At 40.9% G+C, this 21942-nt stretch overlaps 1 protein-coding gene across 1 annotated transcript in view; it reads left to right on the top strand.

The window, feature by feature from the left end:
• The window catches only part of astn1 (astrotactin 1), a gene marked incomplete at its 5' end in the record, with an annotated part of 377223 nt that overhangs the window by 323846 nt on the left and 31435 nt on the right, over nt 1–21942 (top strand). The window contains one exon of the mRNA XM_083928387.1: nt 231–382. Coding sequence (XP_083784513.1) covers nt 231–382 — 152 coding nt within the window. The remainder of the gene's footprint in view (nt 1–230; nt 383–21942) is intronic.

The following is a 21942-nucleotide window of genomic DNA, read 5'->3' as shown; positions in this document are numbered from 1 at the left end:
GCTGCAGATCAGCGCTCCAGAGTAAGCCAAGTCAGACATCAGGGGATAAATGGCAGTATTTTCTGTTGACAGGAGTGTTTGTGACATTGCAGAATGTGTTTTCATTGGCTTGCAGTTTTGCAGGAACACAAGGGATAATGTTATCTGTCAATTACAGTAATGAGACCAGTTTGCTGACCACATCTTTCACTCAGCAGCGTGGTTTTGCATCTCTGTCTCTCTGTTGCCAGGCTGAAACTGTCTTACACCTACGAGCCCAGCAGCTCATTGGTCATCATGGAGTGGAACCACACTGAGCCACCAATCGGTGTGAGGATCGTCGATTACCTCATTAGCCAGGAGAAGGTTACAGAGAGGACCGACCACTCCAAAGTTGAGACAGGTATGTCGGCCCAGAACTGCCCACATCAAGGTTGCATCTGGAAGTCCACACTAACAGGCTATTCAGTAGCTAGCACAGTATGTGAGAAACCTTAGTAAGAATAGTAATGGTACGTGAGTTGCATACTATTTTGGTCAAATATTACAGTGTCCAAAACTGGACACTACACCAGCATAACTATCCACCAATGCATTAGAAACAACAACGTTAATAGCAGACAATGTGACAGTGACACAGGCAGCTCTGCAACATCAACAACACTACAGTTTACATTTCTACACAACCTTTGACTAGTTGCTTTCCTTTTCCAGTAATTTAAGCATTATTTGGTGATGCTGGTAGAGCTGCAATTGGCATGGGTTGCCATGGTTATGGCTCTCAGGAAGTGACTTGGTAATCACAGCTTAGTGCGTCCGAAAAGACACATACTGTTGTTTATTTACTTAAAAGAACGGACAGTTTGGCAATTAATGACAAACGCAACCAACCGTTGTGAAATAGGCTAATGTTGCCAGGCAACCAGTGATGCCAGTTTGGTTGGTGGTTAGTGAAAAAAATGAAGTCAAGTGCTGAAGATCTCTTGGATTGGTGTCTTTCGGTGCCTCCAGCTCACTACCTTGTTTCCAGTAGTCACCAAACGAGCAAGTGGGACGGTTGATGTTGTGGATGCATACCACTTTGAGATGGATAATGAGGAAGTCAGTTGGCCTTGCTTTGTATGGGCAGCTGTTGGCCAGTTTTCATTAATTATGCTGGCTCAAACCATAATTTCTCAGCACCATGTGGCCACATAAGCCTAATTTGTTTTATCTATTCTACCACCTGGAAGAGTTCTCCGTCCAAAGGTGGAAAAGTAGTGATTTCATCATACTGCAGATCTACAGTACATTGTATCAGCCCCTAATGTCGCTGTTGTCTTCAGAAAAGCTTGGAAGTCATTACTTTTGTGAATGTTATGTTTTATCATAAGAGCGTACCCTGTTCTTTTGGAAACTTCTACTTCAAAAGTAACCATTGAATTAACTCAACAATAACAGTGGTTAATCTAAAACAAGTGTTTTTTATGTAGTTTTACATACAGGCCCAGTTTGACTCATCATACCATTTGTTCCAGGACTAATTCAGGTGTAGTTTTTAAAGCTTCCACAAGATGGTGTACACCAGTAATATTGATAATGGAGCATTGGAGTATTTATTTACAGTATGAGGTTGTTGATTAGACTGGATTCTGGACTGTGCCTACACACTAATTTCATAGATTCATGTAAAGACTGTATTATTATATACACATTGTTATCTGGTGTAATTGCTAGTGTTGCAAAAAAAAAGGACCCTCAAATGTGTCCTTCTGTCAATGACAAATTAGCCATATGACAGTATGTATATTGATCATATATCAACACAAAAATGTTCAAAACTTAAAAAATCCTTTGCTTTTTTCCAAGCATTTCATTTAAGTGTTTTTGATTGGTCTTATATTGTTTTCAGTTGAATCTATATGGATTAAGTGATTTGCTTATTAAGGTTTATGTTTTCCCTCGTGTTTTTCACTAATAGGAGGAAGTCATATGAGCAGCCACAGGAGCAGCAGGAGTGTGTGTAGCATTGTCATCCATAACAACTTATTTGGCTGAGTGGAAGCTTGCAAAACAGGGGCAGTTGATTTTAGCAGTAATGACCCAATCCATAATGGAGACTGTTACAGGTCCCTGCGAGAACCAAAGTTTGTTGTTGAGAGAATAAACTGTATTAGTCAGAACAGTGAGGATCATTAATCAACACAGCATTTTCTTTATTAGCGCTATATTATTGTAAATAACAGCTACATCTGGCCTGGGATCAGACTTAATGCACTTTTTTAGCTTTGAGGGATCTTTATATTCCTCTTTAAAAACATATACCATAGCGTAACTCATTTATGTCACTATTTCAAAGCTCCAGCTGCAGACTGGAAAACATTTATATCTATAAGGAAGTACTTAAATATACATGTGGTGCTGTGTAAGCTCTCCTCCTGTCTGGATATTGCACTCAGTACAGAATATATTTTATAGATTGGTGATGCAAAAGCATATAAGCATGATCAAAGAGCCTTTTAAAGCCTACTTCATGGTGTACTTTAACGTGTAGCTGTACCATGCCCATTACGGCGGTGGATGTGCACGTCTCTGGAATGTTACTGAATAAAATGCAGAGAGAGAAGTTTGAATATTTTACTGCTGAAGGGGAAAAACAAGGGAGTAATTGTGCTCGCTGCTACTGTACTATAGTTTTCCCAACATGTTACCCTCTCATTCATCATTTAACAGGCACAAATCTGAAATGTAGTGTACTAAAATTCTGATTTGTGAGCAACTTTTCAAAGTAAGACTGCAGAGGGGATAAACAGTTTTGAATGGGGGTTAGATTTACAAACCAACGCCTTGGTGGCCAACTTCTGGATTGTCACCATCTCGCGGTCCACTTCCATTCGTCTTTTCGTAAGATATCGTCCAAAATTTTGTGCAGAACTCTTCCTACAATATCCTACGAACCTGTTGATGAGAACACGTGAGACATAAGAACAGGTATTTCTGTTGTAATATCCTACATATTTGAAAATGTGGCTAGATTTTTATGAAATGATTAGTTTTGTGACGTGAGAAATACCAATGTTTAAAGAAAAAAAATGTAGCACTGGTATAATTCCACTTCCAAGTGAACAGCCTTAATAAAAACAGTCACAGAAATCCGTCTTTCATACACTGGTTACATTCACTTACTGACTTACAAAATAATATTGCAGAGGGGATACACATTTTGAATGGGGGTAAGCTTTACAAACCAACGCCCTGGTGGCAACAGAGAGAAGTAACTTGCTAGAACACAACCCAAAGAAACAAAACGTCTTGTTGCCTTATGGAGGATTTGTTGTGTGCAAGAATAATTCAGGTCTCCTTGTTTCACTCCAATGATCTAACATCACTCTTTAGGCTGTTTCTGTCTTTCACTGTGAGGCTCAGAAGATTCTCAATGAAAGATTGCTAAAAAAAAAACGACAGATGATGCTGGGCCTGACAGAAATGCATCCGTCGGTACAGATGCGAGTTAACTTTGTGGATATCAGATCAAATCAGATTGCCATGTATCAAATTACATACTAGTCAAGTCAAGTCAGGAGATCTTTACCGTCCCTGGAGGGCAATTTGCGGTACAGCCAGCAGCAAAAAAAAAAACAATACAAGGGAAAACAATTAACATCAATTCAACAACAAACAAAGTGCAACAGTGCCTCACTGGATAAAAACTGGATAGAAATAAGGAGTTTAAGTGACCACAGTGCTATTAATTGTTAAGAAGGCCAATAGCCACTGGAACCCAGGATTTTATAAACCTGTCAGTCCTGCATCTGGCCACATCAAATCTGCCTCATGATGGAAGCAGTTTTAATTCAGGTGTCAAGGGACGGCTCGGGTCAGACAGGACAAGTCTCGCTTTGTTTAGGGCCCTGGTTTTGTACAAGATGGTAATGTCCGTGAGTGGAGTACTGATAATTTTACTGCACACTCTAACAATGCCCTGAAGTCTGTTGCGGTTTTCAAAGTTAGTTGACCCAAACCAACAGATAAAAGCAAATGTCAAAGGAATTTGACCTGGTGTTTTGTGCATAATGGATGCAGAAAAATCTATAAATATACACATAGAATACACAGAAAGAACACACTAAAGGTTAAAGTCACACACATAAATTAGGACATGACACATATATAAGAAGAAGAGGAATTTAAAAGTCCTATATTTGATTAAACACAAATGAATGGTGATGCACAGTATCATCTTAAAACTAGATTTTCACACGGGATCTCTTCAGGGCTGGACCTCATGACCAACATACAGGCACTTCACATTAGCTGATATTTAGTACACGTACCCGTTTTTCCATTAAAATTACAATAACCACAAACAAATTGCAGCATTAAACATGGGGCTTTTGTGGCGACCGAGCTTTACTGTCAATAAGCTTATGTTGGAGTAAAGATATGGAAAGTTCACCATCAGCGAAACCTTTGTGCTAATGTAAAGTGATGGCAGGAGGAACGGCAACGTTAAGGCAGGGGAGCGTTTTGACAAGCAACAATGAAATGACGCTGTAATGGCAAATATGACCTTTCAGTTTCTGTTTTGGAATTTTGGAGCATAATTTCTTCCCGTGCCCTTTGAACAAATCGTCTGTGTCAGCTCACTATTACCACTGTGTTCCACAGCCTAACAAAACAAATGTTTGTCCCATCCCCTAATCTGTGCTGTCAGAGCGATAAACAAAGAAGAAGATGAAGACGGTGGGTGCTCGAGTATCCAGCATGACTTTCTGTGGTTGAGAGAACATTTTGGGAGCTGCAGTGTCTTGATATAATGTTTACTTAGACATGAAGTTCAAACAAAGTTCTTATCTGGGCCACAGAGTCAATCTTTCGGAATAATACTGTGGTACAACATTAAAGTTTAGAGTTTTTTTGGAAAGTCTTAATCATGATCAGACATTCTGAGAGAAAAACATAATTTCTTTATGACGCAACAGGAACTGCCGCAATCTCAAGTATAGATGAAGTCATTACCGCTGAAACAAGCTGATGGGTCTTTGTTGTTATCAGTGGTCGATGCAGAGATACAGAAGAAATGGTGAGGGGTATTCCAATCAGATAAACAATCCCACAGCAAAAAGGACTTGTGTCTAACGAGATACTGGAACTACCATGGAACTCATGGCAGTGTATTCATGGAAATTAGCATTGGTACAGGGTAAGAAACAACTGTGGCACAGGAATATTCCACTCAGTGGATTGTTTCTGTCATGCTGAACTTTTCCAGTTTACTGATTCTGTTGCACTCTAAATAAGACAATGCTTGTTTCCATGGTGTCACACACTTTAGCCATCCTCATTAAACTAATAGAGGTTACTTTCTTACATAAGGTCTTTACTATCCCTTCAGCTCCACACAAAGATCATTTTTGGTAAATTTCCCAGCCAGTTCCATAGCCAATCACAAGCTCTTTCTAAGGCCATTAAAAGATGGCATGTATATAATGCTACGTTCTCACTGGGAGAACAGACTCAAGTCTCTTCATTAATTGCTTCAAAACAAACTTACAGACACACCACTTGCCTGGGAGGTGTAATTCATCACTGCGAAATTGAAGCTGAGCATGAATTTATCAGACTACTTGTTTTTTGCCTAAAGCCCCGTTTTGTTCACTCTCCTCTAAGAAATACATGACATTGCACTGTTAAAACAGCTGCGTTTACAACTCTAGTTATGCTACATGAGCAATATTTGGGTGTAAAGATGCCTTTAATGTATAATATGCACTTCAGTGGCTGCCTTTAGGAGGTTTGCTGCTACCCTTAGTAAGTTTCATGTTTTTACATAAGGCCGGGAAGTATTTTCTCTCATTTTCAGGTGTACTTTGGTTTATAAGAATCAAACCAAATATTAGCCAGGATAATAATGGCTAAATTATGTGCCCATGCATATTCACTGCAGGGGAAAATGCTGGTATGGTAACATCTTTTTTTTTTAGTTTTAGTTTCATTCAGTGTTGTTTTCCACCCAATAAAAATGACCAACATGTTACTTTGTTATATCATAATGTTGGAGACAGTCATTCTCTGCTATTTTATAATGCTGGTCTTTGCCTGGACTCTTTTTTCCTGATGAAATTAGAAGAAGTCCGTGAGAGATTAGGTCCAATAAAGACAAAAACAGTACCTTTCTGCAACCTATTGATGCTGGCGATAAATCAAGTCCACCCCAAATTGCAAAAGACCTCCACATCAGTTCAGGGCTGTTTAAAGTGCACGGCAGCTGTTTTGACTTTGTGATCATGCAAAGATATTTGTTGTTGTGCTGTTGGTTGCAGTGTAGGGAAGGATCTAGCATCCAAGTTTCTTCACTTTGGAAGAAGTTGAAGTACACCAAAGCTTCTCTAACGGGAAATAACATGAAATGTTAACATGAAATGTTATTTCCCGTTAGAGAAGCTTTACTTTTTTGGAAAAATATAAATCTAGTCTTTCCTTCTTAAAAAGAAAAGGTGACTGCCTCTGGAATATCAGTGCTAATTCTCTTGACTGTAAGCTTTTCTAAAAACTACAAAAGATGCCTTAACTTCCAGAATTAGAAGAATTGCAAAACTATTAATTTAAAGCTGTACGACAATATTTGCATTTGTGCCAGGATGCACTAAACATATGTTGCTACGGTATGTACTCAGTGCAGATCTCTAAATGAATAAAACGTCTGTGTTTTGGGGTTTTTCAAGTCGTAGACAAAATGCATCATGTAGAGGCGGCCAGTGGCTCAGGGGTTAGAGCAGTCGCCCCATGTAAAGAGGCTGAAGGTCTTCGAGGCAGCGGCCGCGGGTTAAACTCCGACCTGCGGCCCTTTGCTTCATGTCTCTCTCTCACCCCATTTCCTGTCTGTCCCTTCTTATAAAAGGCTTGAAACCTGCCAAAAAAAAGAGTAGCTATTGTAACACTTCCATCTCCATGACTGGCAGTAACTTGTCGATAAACAGTGTGAAAGGAAAGTTGAAGTTTTTTTTCAGTGTGGAGGAGTTCAAAGATTTGCTGGAAACAGTTTGTACAATTCTTAGCTATGTTCCAAACTAAAAGAAAATGCCAGTTGAAATTATTTCTTGATTTTGCACCAAATCACAACGTATAGTTACAAAATAAAAGACTTCCTGATACGGAGGATGATGGAGAGGTAGATGTGACTCTCTTTATGCAAACAAAAGTTTGCTGATGGCTATCCAAACATTTCCACCCACCGGAAAAGACACAATAAGCCCAGACACAAAACTTTATCTTATCAGTAATGAGTGAGCGATATGTCCAGAGAAAGCCAAACAAGTAGTATAAAAGAAATATATTTGAACCCTTTCACCTCCTTTACATTTGCGACACAACCAAAAAGATAACGCACAGGTCAGAGGATTAACAGTTTACTGAGGTCACATTCCATAACTTCTGGGTGTCGAAGTCGTCAAAACTTTCTAACAGCTTGCTCTCTGTGCCAGTTGGACCCTCCAATGTGCAAAATTGTCTGGTGCAGCTCTAATTACACTAAGTGAAAGTTATCCAGTCAGTGCGGCTCAGCTGCATTAAAGGGAGATAGAAAAAAACATGCTGGAGGAGGGTTTGATCGGAGCTTCCCATCTATGCATCCCGTCTTTAGCAGATGATTGATTACTATGGAGACCACACCCTGATGTGAACACGCAGGCAGAGGGGGCTGGGCATGGATGTTATGTTGAGTTACTAGAGAGGGGAAGGAAGCGAAGGAAAAGACCACCAAGGAGAGAACAGGAACGGGGGAAAGAGAGAAGGAAACGGAAAGACAGTAGTGAGGTTAAAAAAGAAGGAAAGATCTGGAGAGCCGGCTGCATGGTGTGGTTTTGATTTCAGCCGTCAGTCTTCTGTCATCTCGGTGGATCAGTCTCACATGAGCTGATGGATTATTCCCCACAGATCTCCCTTTGGCTGCCTCAGTGCTCTCTTTCCTTTGCTTTTCCCTCACCACTCCCTCATCTTTCCTCTCATCCCCTGTTCCTCCTCCATCACTTTCCTCCCCCCTAAAATTCTTATCTCCTCTCTTTTGATGTGTTTCTGACCACCTCCTCTTTTCTCATCCTTCCCTTGGCCTACTCTTTCTTCTCGTTTCGAGCTGTTCTGCCTAGCTCTTTTCTCGATTCTCATTCTTCTTGTCATCCTCTCTCATTTCTCTTAATCACCCTCTTCTCTTCAAAAGACAGGGTAAAACACAGGTCAAATAGCGTTTTTTGGATGCAAAATCTAAACTCAGGATGAGTGTGAGTGAGAGTTTTTCATCATGACTTCTTTATGACAAAGGAATGGTGAAACCCCAGCAATGACAACTGTATTCACAACATCATGTTTCATAGGATAATAAAGTTGGAGTTATGATGGATGTAGTGCAGTAACTCTGCACCATCTTTAATGATACTTTAACGGGCATTGATGTAATGTGATAATATTGATCAAATTGAATCTCCACCCTGGATAAAGTGACAAGGGGAATCCATCAACAACACTACATGGATTTGTTTTCCACAGTGGGAGATATTTTGATGAATAAATGTCTTGTCAGATTGTGATGGTTCAGGTGATGATGAGGATGATGATGATGATGATGAGCCTCAGGACTTAACAGTGTTTCCCATTTGTTTCCTGAAACTATAGCTCTGTCTCTCAAAACTTTAAACACAAAAATCTTGCAAACACTCAAAACCATCTTCTCTCTTTTCAGAACTGATTCTTTCCACCAAAATGACACACATCTAATAACAGCTCTTACAGTGCATCAGATAAACTGGTGTGATAAACTTAAAGCACTACCATCAAACCACTGTTTAAAGCCTTCATGGTTTGGCTTAATGAGGCCATGTTACATATTAAAATGTATTAAAATGTGTAGATATTGTTTCCCTTTTCTCCCATTTTAAAGTTTAGGATTTGTTTGGTCCCAAAATAGGTTGCAGTTTTATGGCACAAATACTATTGCCATATTTTTTATACAATATTGTGAATATATGGTGTACTGTAAATACTGTCAGAATCATCAACATCACAGAACATGATACACACGTGTCTATCCAATGAGCTCCAATTGAGGTGAACTGTCAACGGGACAGTAAACATATCGCTGATCCATGGAATACACAAATGTTACCTATTTTGGCAAAACTCGTAGTCCCAACACTGAAGCAAAATGAGAAACAACGCAAGAAAATGTTGAGACTGCCTTTCTGGGCATGTAATGTTGAAATCAAAGCATCAATATAAAAAAGTAACAAAGCAAATATTGATATTTAACTGTAATACCGTAAATTATTCAGCTGATGAATGAGATTTTTGTAGGTTCTCCAAGCTGCTCCATTTCTCCCCAACACAGCAGACTTTAACTGGTGCCACGCTTTGACACCTGATTGCAGTGTTTTGCCAACAAGTGATAGGTGAGTGAAAGCGAGTGGTGAGAAGGGTGTGGGATTTTGAAGGCCAGTGTTTTCCAGGTCAACATCGTGCTAAATGATGTGATTTATGCTCGATTTATTGCTTAGCTCAGGTTAAACCCTTTGTAAAACATGGATAAATACATGGATGACATATAAATTACTTTTATTACCTAGTTTCACAGTCATAATTGGAAAAGAAGATAAAAACAAACAACTTGAAAAACAGAAATTTTTTTCCCAGGGTTAAATTACATGGTATTGGATCGGGTCATAGTCTTGTGTACTCACTGATACCAGCATCTTAAGCAGAATAGGAGGCATTTTGCGATACTGGTATCCATATCAGAACAACTCTAAAAAGCTGTAATACTGTTATGACCTAAAGGAATGCCATCGACCTTCCTAAACTTTACGATAACTGACTGCTATGTATAGGGTGAGATATTCACCGGAGTAAAGTCGCTGCTCCTTTGCGTTGAAAGGAGCCAGTTGAGGTGGTTCTAGTAAGGATGTCCCCTGGGCGCCTCCCTAGGGAGGTGTTCCAGGCACGTCCAGCTGGGAGGAGGCGTCGGGGAAGACCCAGGACCAGGTGGAGAGATTATATCTCCACACTGGCCTGGGAACGCCTCGGGATCCCCCAGTTAGAGCTGGTTAATGTGGCCCGGGAAAGGGAAGTTTGGGGTCCCCTGCTAGAGCTGCTGCCCCCACGACCCGACCCCGGATAAGCGGTTGAAGATGAGATGAGATGAGACTGCTATGTATGCTCTGTAAGTGGTTTGTTAATGTTTAATATCTTCTCGCGCTCTCTCGTTTTCAGAATGTGATATATAACTTTTTCTCTCAAAACAGTGGCAGTACAAAAAGCATGATGTTATAAAAATCAAGCCTAAATGTAGGATTGTGTAAATGTGATGAATGAAGAGATGGTTGTTTTAGCACATCCAGAGATTCCTTCTGTTTGTTTGTTTTTATCAATTTCTCCCTCTTTAATTTGTAATCTTCACCTCTTTCCCTGCTCCTCTACCACCCACAAAAGCTGCAGGTAGGAGGTAAAGCAGCAGGGAAAGAGAAGAATGTCTCCTTCGATTGTTCCCGCTGTGATTTGTATGTTAACCCAGTATAAATAATTTGTTTTCACATTTGTACCACACTTTCTCAGATCTGTTAAATGCTACGTCAATATCTGAAATTTGATTTGTTCTCCGAATTTCACCCCTAAATGTCTTGCATGCTATATTCTAGGAGGACATTCAAAACGGCGCATTTATTTACAGGAAAAGATGCGAACAGACACTACTGATCATCTGTGAAAGGAACAAAAGAAAAAGGATTGAATATCTGCCCTTTATTTTCTCTGATGGTTCATCAGAAACAGATGTCGGAATATCCCCCTGTTTTCTACTAAACATCCTGAAATCTGTGTTGTGTATACCTAGGTCGTATAGTTGTTGATGGTGCACAGTTGCTTTTGTGTATATTGAATCTTGTTTGCGGTTATGTGATGTAAGATAAGTCAACATGCATACGGCTGATGATTATAGCATCCAGGGTCCCGGCTAGACCTGGAGCTGACAACAGCTTGTTTGTGCAGTAATCTCTCCCTTAACAAGCTTCAGGCACACAAGGTGAGATCATAGTGGAAGCGCGCGCACACACGCACACACACGCACACACACACGTATGCACAGTCCCCTGGCAGATGTGTGGAAGCTTCATGAATAGGAAGTCTGCTTTAAGTCAGGGCATCGCTCGACTGGACTGGTCTCGCTGTGAAAACAAACATCCCCCGAGCTTTGAGCAGCCCGATGATGTAACAGCTTTGATCACCCAGTGAGGGCAAGGTTTGCTCAAGGGTCAGTGGAACACGGATTCCAATCAATAAACACATGACTCACCTATCTACAAACACACACACAGACACTGGAGGTGACCGGAACATGTGTCTCACCCCAAAAACCTCAACCAGGCTGAGCTTCCTCTTCGCACGATGTCACTTCCTAACTGAGCTGCCACCGCCTGACCCCATCCCGCCTGCTTCCTCTTTACTGCAAAAAGTGCAGCAATTAATCTTGAGCGATCAAGAGTCGGTCCTTTCATTTCTGAACTCAGTAAGTGTAACTTTCACACATAGGTGAAATGTGTTCCCCAACCACTTTCCCTTGATTCTCTGAGCCCAGGTTGTGAAGGGAGCACCACACCAGAGCTCCCTCTAACTAACCCTGTTGGAGCTCCACCTGTGGAAACCTGAGGCATTCTCATGCTAGACGAGATATGAAATCCCTTAAGCATGTTCTGGGTTTGCCCCCCTTCTAGTTGGATCATGGGTGCAGATGGGAGGTATGGGGGGGCATGAAAAACATGAATTCCACCCCCCACCCCCCAATAAACAATACAAATTCACTTCACATTCTTCACATTTTAGATTCACATCTAAAGAAATTATTCAAACAATGAAACAAATAAAGTCTGACAAATGTATTTCTGACTCCACATTCCATCTCTGCTCTCCTCCACTACAACACAAATGAATGGGTAGTTTCTTACACAGATGCTGATGACGAGGAGGATTTAGTCATATTTTGATATTCATCCATATCAATTAATCATGCATAAAGTAGTCCCATACACTGGGAGGAAAAGAAAGATGGTCAGAACTGGGGGTGAGTATAAACTACATGCTGAGACCCTTAAAGTGATGATTTACAGTTAAGTAAGCAGTGATACGCTGTTGGCTGTTTAGGACAAATGAATAAGAAATGTAAGCATGGTAAATGATTCCTTGTGCAGTACTTAATGAATGATATGGCGAGCATCTACAAAGTTGTGATTTATTGAGCATGGCATGAGTGGCATACTGACATCAGATCTGCTAAGTCTGAAGGTTTTAGCAGTTGGAGGGGCGGCATAGCTGCACGTATCGAAGTGTTTAGAAATTAGCACAATCTATTTATCTTTATATCTGTGGGAGGCAGCAGAGCAGCCTTGTGGGTCACTGTGTATCCATGATCCTGTAGTTAAAACAATCTAGTTAATTAATTCAGTACCAGTAAATACAGCCTACACATCCAAACCCAGCAGAACCCGCTTGCATGCACACAGAGAAGCTGGCAGCGACCACACAATATAAAAAATTGTAGTCTTCGGCAGGTTAAAAAGACTTGAGGATTCTCTGAACAGCAGCCCAGTTTGACCCCCGTTGCACATTGAAGTTTATCAAGTCTAGCAACTTCATCGATCATACGTACACTTGTGAATTTCCTCACGGTTGTACATGGTGTTGGTTAGTCCATGACGGTTTAATAACAACAAAAAAAACCCACTTTAATTTAAAATTCCTGCCCCTGCAGGTTTCTTCATCTCTGGCAGCATGAGCACTGATGTCTCTCATGTAATCAAAAGTTGGAGCTCTCTCCAGGACCCCACCCAGGCAGCCTGGGTTCACTGAACTCCTGTTCAACACATAAACAGATGGGAGTCAGAGCTTTCCTCTCTGCAGCCGCCATCACTGTAAGTGATCCCCGGAAATTCCAGTCACTATCAAGTAGATTGAGTCCAGAACCAGGTTTCTATAGCTGTAGCCAGGATTCATTCCAGGAAAAGATTTTGCCCATGCCCACCTTCAAGCATCCTTTCCCGGGCCTGTGTCAGGTCCTCACCAGGCAACAATTAGCTGTGGGACGGAGGGAGCTTTTATTTTACCAGACTGACATTTGACACACATGAGCTATCTTATATGTTTCATGCTTAAGTTCATTAACAGCTCTGTTACTTTACTCACCAGTTTAAATAGAGAACCTACATTGTTGTATTCTTTCCCAAAGTATTGACTTCATATTAGAACAATTCATTCATGTAATCCATACCGCACCAAAGCTGTTATTGTTTTAAGACCTTTTTTTGTGTTCATTATACTTTGCTTTCCTTTTAGGGAGGAAAACCAATGTTTTCTTTGAGTAATAGACAAAAAGTTTAGTTTAATTACTAGAAAAAGTCATGCGTGCTACCTTTTTCATAACTGCAATTTAAGATTCAAACATTTTATCAATGACACCTAACTATATCCTTTCGTTTGCTTGTGTTTCCATTAAAGTTGTATTTAAAATATTTTCTGTAGTAGCTCAATGTCTCACCGTGGTTTAAGAAAATATACCTCATCTTCCAGGAATGCTTTCCTGCCAGTGTCTCACTTTGTCTGCTGGGCATCCAGTGAAGGAATGACCTAATACATACGAACGCACGCACACACACACACACACACACACACACACACACACACACACACACACACACACACACACACACACACACACACACACACACACACACGCACACACACACACACACTTACACGTATCTATTTCTTCTGCTGTTCATTGACATCAGATTCACACTTTCCTCTGAGTTGTGCTTCAAACCACCAGGACAAACAGCTGATAGGCCGTGTTTTTAAAATTGTCTAATCAAGACAGAGGACGACTTAAATAATTAGTTAGACATAAAAGGAATGTTTGTCATGGCAGCTGTTACTAAGCTCATAGGTTTAGTACCAAAAACCGGCTCTTAATCAAATTCATTGTATTTGTTACATTTTATTTTACCACGTACATCAGATGTGTCATTTCTGAAAGCAGCTTTGAACTGCCAATCACAAAGCAGCACTTTGGCTGAAACCTGTATTTAAAAGCTGGTGGGCCTCTTTGGGCATCATCATGAAGAAGATAAATGTACTATATGTCAGAGGCTAAACTGTATTGGTAAATCAGTCGCTCTGGCATGTGGTCCTGGAATTATTGAAAAACATTTCACTAATAGCATTTCAGTCCTGTGTGATTCACCTCCAGCCCTGCTTATATCATTCCCATGTGGGTGTGTTGCTCTTCTTGTAAATAACACACAACCCTCTTTGTTGGCCTGTGCAAACACCTCTTACAGTGCATGCAAATGAACAGCAGAGCGCACTGTGCTTGTATGCTCTGAAAATAGAAGGGTCTTTGCATTGCATTTACCTTGAGTGTTAGTTGCCACAGTATGAGTGGGTGCAGACAACTGAACTGAACCCGAACTGTTGCAGAGGTCAAATGAGGTTACAGTAACAGCTTAACCGCAAAAACGATTCTGGCCTCCCCAAACTGAAAAGTGTTGGAACGGAGGAACTTTCACTGTCATGTGAGGATGGTGAGCTACTGCATGTGCATCCTTTTGGTCAAGACAGATGTCCATCCTCCACAGAGCTGGGTCTGTCTGACGTTCCTGTCTGTTATAGGGAAGTTTTTAATTGCTACCGTACTCTACGGGGGAATTGTTGGGTCTATGTATCATAAATAAGTCATAGAGTGTGGTCTTTACCCACTCTGTTAAGTGTCCTGAGATAACTTTTGTTATGATTTGGCACTGTAAATAAAATTGAATTGAATTTTGATTTTATTTAGTATTTTCACTGAAGAGTCTTCCATTAGAGTGGTTACCTAGATTTCTCTTAAAAGAGCGCTCCACCGATTTAGCATTGTACTTCTGTAACGTTGTTACACTCGCAATTGACAGTTTTAAAAAAAAAAAAAAGAGCCTATTCCATCCAGTCTTCTCTCTTGTCAAAAACTGGCGCCTATGACCCTCAATGCAGCTCAGCAGGCGGCAGTTCTGTCAGAGATTTGAGTGTGTTAGTGCTAGTAGCAGCTAATGTAGCCTTGAGGGGGTCATCTAACATCGGACCTCAGTGACTTAAATCTTTGCCTTCACGGATTTAATTCAACATTTTGTCAGGGCTAGAGGTAACGGTTAGAGTTAGGGTGAGGGGAAGGGTTAGGGGGTAGGGTTAGGGTCTACATAGGCCTATATTTCCTGTAGAATTTGGCACTGATTGTGGGGAAAATAGGATCCTTTCTGTGAAAAGCGGAAACCATCACATTTTTTTAAAAAACAGAACGGGGAACATAGATACGCTCCTGCCTCGAGTCGCTAGCATCAAGCAGAGATGAGAAGCTACAGTGGGCTGCTGAACTCCCTCTCTTCTAACTCAACACCCCCAGACTTTTCTTTTTTATGGCATTAGGTTTTTAGGTTGTCCGTCCATCTGTCCATCCGTCCATCTGTCCCATTCTTGTGAATGCAATATCTCAGGAACCTGTGGAGGGAATTTCTCCAAATTTGGCACGTGTCCACTTGGACTCATGGATGAATTGATACGATTTTGATGATCAAAGGTCTGTCTCATTTTCAAGTAAGTGATATCTCAGAATGCCTTAAAGGATTTTCTCAAATGTGAAACAAATATCCACTTGGACTGAAACAGGATAAAAATGTCATCACTTCATACTTTTATCATTTTATCGTTTATTTAAAAAGATGGAGTGATGACGTTTTTTACCCTAAAGGTCAAAGTCAAAGTTAACTGTGACATCATAATGTTTCTGTCTATTTTTCTGCGGCATAACTCATTCATTTGGTTGGTTATTGAACTGGTGACACTAATCTTGAAACTCTGCTGATTGTTTAAATCTTCTTTGCTGTGTGAAACATCCATGTTTCATCAAAAACATACTCTTAATACCTTTCGTTAAATTCCTGTCTGGACAGATGCAAACGTAAGCCCAACTGTTTGGCAGAGGCATACAACAGTGTTAATTCCATCGCCTCCTGAAGCAACAAAAGGCTTTACACTGTTGCTGCGTTCCAGAGTCCCCTGTCTGGAAGGCCCGCTGAAGTGAATTTCAAGGTTCTCATTTGGAGCAACGTTAAAAATCCAACTTAGTAGTGCCCAGCATCAACAGTAGTTAAGAAGATATAAGAACACCATCCACTATACACAAAACCAGCTGCCCCTTTTATCAGCACAGCAAGTAAAAATCATCTTTACAGCCATCGTGTTTGGAGCCTCAGTGAAACTGAAAATGTCATGGAAAAACTGCATGCCATGATGGATCGTTGAAGATTTAGTTCACAAGTTCATAGAAGGTGGGAAATCTGTGGGATATGAATGACTCCCCATAGGAATTGTGCTTCACTTAAGTAGGTGTGCACCGACACATTTGTACTTAGAAATAGAATCCAAAAGACAATGTTAATTGATGACTCTAAAATTGTAGGTGTGAATGGTTGTCTGTCTCTGTGTGTCTCTATGTGCCCTGCGATAGACTGGCGTCCTTTCCAGGGTGGACTCCGCCTCACGCCCGATGTCAGCTGGGATCGGCTCCAGCCCCCCACGACCCCGACAAGGACAAGCGGTTGAAGATAAATGAATGAATGAATAGAAATTGGTTGCATGTGAGAAATGACTGACTGGACAGCCTAAACACTCCAGAAGGGACCTCAATTTAGACGACGTGAATGGGGAAAGTGAGATAAAGAAAGAGGGGAAAGAAAGTAAGAAATAGGAAATAAAAAATGTCCAGTGCTGCCAACGGTCACGCACCCGGTTACTGAGCAATGCAATTTATGATACGGGAATCTTCTTATTATAGTATAGTATTATAGTAAAAGTATTGTTTTTCTACATGTGTTTTGTTTGAGTCCTTATTTGACAATAGCTGACAGTATATATAGAACTGTATTTTCCCTTTCCCAGTGCTTTGTCAGAGTGACGGCACAGCAATAATTAGCCCCTTATTTATTAGTTCCACTGAAACACTGCTGCGTGTGTGTTCTGCGTCTGTTGTGTGTGAACTGCTCTGTGCGTGTGTTACAGTTGTTTTCTGGCAATTTAATGAAGATAGAAACACAGTCTATATCCACCCGAAATGGGAGGAAGCACTCAGAGATTGGAGGCTGGTTATTTCTCTTTCACTTAAGGCAAGCCGACCATCTTTCTCCTTAGCTTTTTTATCTTCCTCCTTCTGTTTCTCCACAAATACCCCCTCATATCCGATGGGAGGTAGTTCTTTCAAAGTTAAAAAACATCATCTCTGTGTGGCCAATCATCATGGTCTGGTAGTGGTTGTGACCAGCGATGAAGTGCCAAGAAATAACAGTGAAGGGTTTGTCGTGATGTGTTGTTGTTGTGTTGCTGGTCTCTTTGCCTTTTATTCAATGGAAAGGTAGACAACCAAGTCCAGATGTTATTTGTTAAGGCTTTTCCTGCCAATTGTATGTGTGTGTGTGTGTGTGTGTGTGTGTGTGTGTGTATGTTTGTGTGCGTAACTGCCAATTACAGCTAGTTACAAGGAAGCTGTCTACTTTAACAGAAGTGGATGAATTCCCAGGCAGCCCATAGTGAAACCTGTTAAAGGATGGAGAGTGGAGAACATTTAGGCTGAAGTGTTTACCATTACAGGTTGTGTGTGTGTGTGTGTGTGTGTGTGTGTGTGTGTGTGTGTGTGTGTGTGTGTGTGTGTGTGTGTGTGTGTGTGTGTGTGTGTGTGTGTGTGTGTGTGTGTGTGTGTGTGTGTGTGTGTGTGTGTGTGTGTGTGTGTGTGTGTGTGTGTGTGTGTGTGTGTGTGTGCGTGCGTGCGTGCGTGCGTGTGTGTGTTTGTGTGTGCGTAGCTCTGTAAACCTCCCATTAGCCCCCCCCCTCCCGAGTTCATCCGGTTCATGATACGTGCCTCTCTAAACCTGACTCCTTTCACTGTAGAATGAGATTTACATGTTTTTACATTAGGTCACAGTTTCCATTCACGTTTAGGATAAGCTTGACATTGTAACTTTGTGAAATACAACTTATTTGCCATTTTAATGTTACAGGATTTATTGGAGGATCATGGTATTGCGTACGTAGCATTTTCGGAAATTGGTTATTTGCTTTTGTTCTAAAGTCGGATAAGAAGATAGATATCATATCGCTGTGTTAAGTACAGAGCTGGAGTTGAGATCTGCTTAGCCTAGCTTAGCTTTAAGACTGCAGGCAGTGCCAACCCACACCTCTGAAATGCACTTTAATTTTTAGGTTGTCTCATTAAACTTTGAATAAAAAGAAAGTAATGTATAACACCCTGAATATTTGTTGTCACGATGTTGCCAGGTTTCAGAGCTCAGATATGAAACTTACTTCTAAAATCACATTCTCTTTCTGAGTGTGTCCAACAAAAAATACACAACATATACATATGCATTTTTTAGCTGTAGGTACTTTTAAACTTTAGATATAGGCTAGCTTTCCTACTAGCTATGACCCTGCCCTCTAAGTTAACCTAAACATGTCTCAAACTCCAGCTCTGCATTTAACACACACTAACCCAAAATATATCCATCTCCCCATCTCACCCTCAGAAAGAAATCAAGTTGGTACATTTCTCTTAAATGTTCACGATTCTGTGGACATTTATGAGAAATAAACCCATTTTTACATGTTAGCATGTCAATTTAACTATTGGTTGCAAGTCAGAATTGTGAGGACGGATTTGTTATCTTAGTTTCTTGAGTGGTATATAACATCACTCACTACTTTAAACGTGTATGCAGGGAGCTCATTAACACTATTATTTAAGTGCAACCTCTTTTTTTTCCATTTAGAATTGCCTGATGTCTGAGAGACATTAAGATTCCACAGTAAAAACATTATTATCTTTAAAACACCTGTCTTTTCCATTAAGAAGCAGAGAAAAACAGCAGTGGATTAGCTGGAAGGGTCTACACACACACACACACACACACACACACACACAAACAATAAGGGTCCAGGCCTGCACAACTGAACTGACGACAGCAGGCAGGACTTCAAAAGGTGAGACATCCCATAACTCACATCAGTCTCCTGGCAATCCTTGATTTTTCCAACAAATCATACTTTAAGAATGCTGAGGGTAAACAACTCCAGCTGAATGACAAGTTCCTCAGAGCTGTGGCTCCCCCCCTCTAAAACCTGTCATATTATTGCTCTGCCTAGAACATGATTTTCCATCGCAGATGAGACTCGGTTTTATTTAATCTCGCATAAATCCATTATCTTCAAAGAGGCGATTCATTTGGTGTTACCTTTGGTCATGTTTGGTATTTTGTGCTCAGTGTAACACACAGTAAGTGAGTTTCCATCTGCCTGTTTTTATGCATATTTTTAATTTACGTAGAAACACTGAAAATGCATAAAAACGTCTCTTCATAAAAGTGACACCACAGCTGTGGTGGAAAAGTCTGTGTTTTGATTAAGTAAAATTTGACAAGTGCACTGGAAACAGAACTACAGAATAAAGCAGGTGACTCGAATGTCCGCTGAAGCCACAGGCTGTGTCTGAGCTCACTTGCTAATCACTCGTTTGTTTCTCCCTAGAGGTGGACAATAAGACGATATTAGATTGTGATGGATTAGAATGTGTTTATGATATGGAGCCCTAAACCAAGTAACCAATTATGGCGAACTACAGGCAGTGACGAGGATTTCTCATCCCCAATCCTGTTTGATTCAAAGAGTAGTGGGAAGTCATTGCTGAAAATGTAAACAGAACATGTAATAACAGTAATTACATCTGTCCTAACAGCACATAAGCGCCAGACTATTGCGTTGCATCAACACTCTCCGTCGACAACTTACTATTCATAGAATGTGTGGAACAAGCCGTAAAATATGCCCCGTAAATGTCCCGTGCACCAGTGGACTACTAATGTGTTTAACAAGGAGCGAGTACCATCACTTCACAGAGGCCCCCTTCTGCCCAACCCTGCCAAACACAAACAGTCACACGCACACACTAAGAGAGTCATTTCCTTCGAGCTTCTTCTGAATGTACCTTATCTGACCTGTTTAGCTTCGACAACACATTTATTTAGGTTTTGTAGTGAAATGAGGAGGTCTTGTTTGGATAATTCATCATTTCAACTTCATGATCAGCTGTTCTCTGTCCTTGGAACAGGAATAAAATAGAAATCGGGTAGTATGCTGAGAGTGAAATGGCGAGGAGACCAGCCACACCGCTGCCAGCAGAGGCAACAGGTATCTTCAGGTAGCTTTTTGTTAAATGTGCTTTGTACTTGGCACAAGTTGGCAAAATTGCACAAACTGATTAAAAAATGTCCGGAAAGGTTCTTTGGCCTAAACGCTCTGTTATATCTTGTTTCTTTTTGGGCTATATTTTTACATAGGGAAATCCTTTGGTTGTACTGTTCAGTAACTTGCAACAGACTGGATTCGAATCCCGGCTGGGGCCCTTCTGTGTGTGGGTTTTCTCCAGGTTCTCCGGCTTCCTCCCACAGTCCAAAGACATGCACATGTTAGGTTAATTGATGATGACTCTCCGTAGGTGTGAGCGTGAGTGTGAATGGTTGTCAGTCTCTGTTCGTCTCTATGTGCCCTGCGATAGACTGGCGTCCTGTCCAGGGTGTACCCTGCCTCACGCCCGATGTAAGCTGGGATCGGCCCCAGCCCCCCTGCGACCCTGATAGGGACGAGCGGTTAAAGATGGATGGCTGTATGGATGGATGGATTATTTTTGCCATAACGCCTACCCCTACTGCTCCCTATATAATAAATTCTCATTATGGACTCCATAATGAGCAGTCAATTGAGGTTCTGGACATTTATCTTCAATGACAGCTGTTTTCAGTCTGCTGTTACTATTTAGAAGGAGGAGAGCCAGAGTTGTCAAAGAGCTGCTGTTAAGCGGTGGATAAACACATTTAATTTCCTTTTAAATTGTTCACAATCATTGTGTTATTTACAAGTTTTTACTGTGAAGCAGCCAAATCAGGAAATGTTGGATTCTCATCAACAGTTACTTAACGCAAATCCCATAGCCTACAGCTGAAGATAAACCAAACATATATCTGAAAGTTCAGACAGGGACACAGCGAAGACAAACTAAATGCATCTTGGGAGCTCATGCTAATGCTAAAAGTCATGAGTTGTTAATGTCCTCTCAATGTTTCCAGCTGATCCATTTTAAAACGTTAAAACATTTAAAAATTTGCACTTAATAGCTACATATATGTATAATGCTTAAAGACTGAGGCGTAAGCTACATGTCCCAGGAAACATTCAGCGTCCTCACTTGTGAACTAGTGAATATGGGAGCAGCATAGTTTGTGTATTGAAGGGAATTGACAGTTGGTAACTTATACTTTCAAACAAGATGCTTTACTTTTCCAAGTGGAAAAGATTTGACGATAAGGAATGATAAATTAGTTTGCCAAACATACCTCAAGTTTGACTGGAGTTGCTGGAGTGTTAACTTCCAGAAAGAGAGCAGGACTTTGGTACAGCAGCATCTTGCCTCGCATAGGATGAATGTTCCAGTCCTGAACAGGAAATGTGAACTAACCTGACGTGCCAGATGATTTCCTATACAGAACCATCAGAGAAGCCGTCTTCTGAAACGGTTTGGGAAAGGGCAGGCACAAACCATCCGTCCATCAAACTCTTGATGAAGTCCGTCAGGAGAAAAGCGACACCTCTTCAGTTTCGTTCTTGTCTTTCAATGGAGAAAAACCCTCCATTTCTGATAAAAACTGATGTTGCAGCATCTATGCTAACCTTTCACACACTAAGCTTGTAGATACCAGTAGCTGTCGGTTGTTTCATGTGATCTCATAATATTTCCCAAATCCAGCAACACCCAGTGGCATTTCCAGGACATTTTGACTAGGGTGGCCAAGGTCGAACAAAGAGCAGAGTGGGGTGGCAATG

Source organism: Echiichthys vipera (genome assembly GCF_963691815.1).
Source record: "Echiichthys vipera genome assembly, chromosome: 15".
NCBI classification, from domain to species: domain Eukaryota; kingdom Metazoa; phylum Chordata; class Actinopteri; order Perciformes; family Trachinidae; genus Echiichthys; species Echiichthys vipera.
The sequence above is the reverse complement of the archived record's forward strand: the minus strand, read 5'-3'. Positions and strand labels throughout refer to the sequence as shown.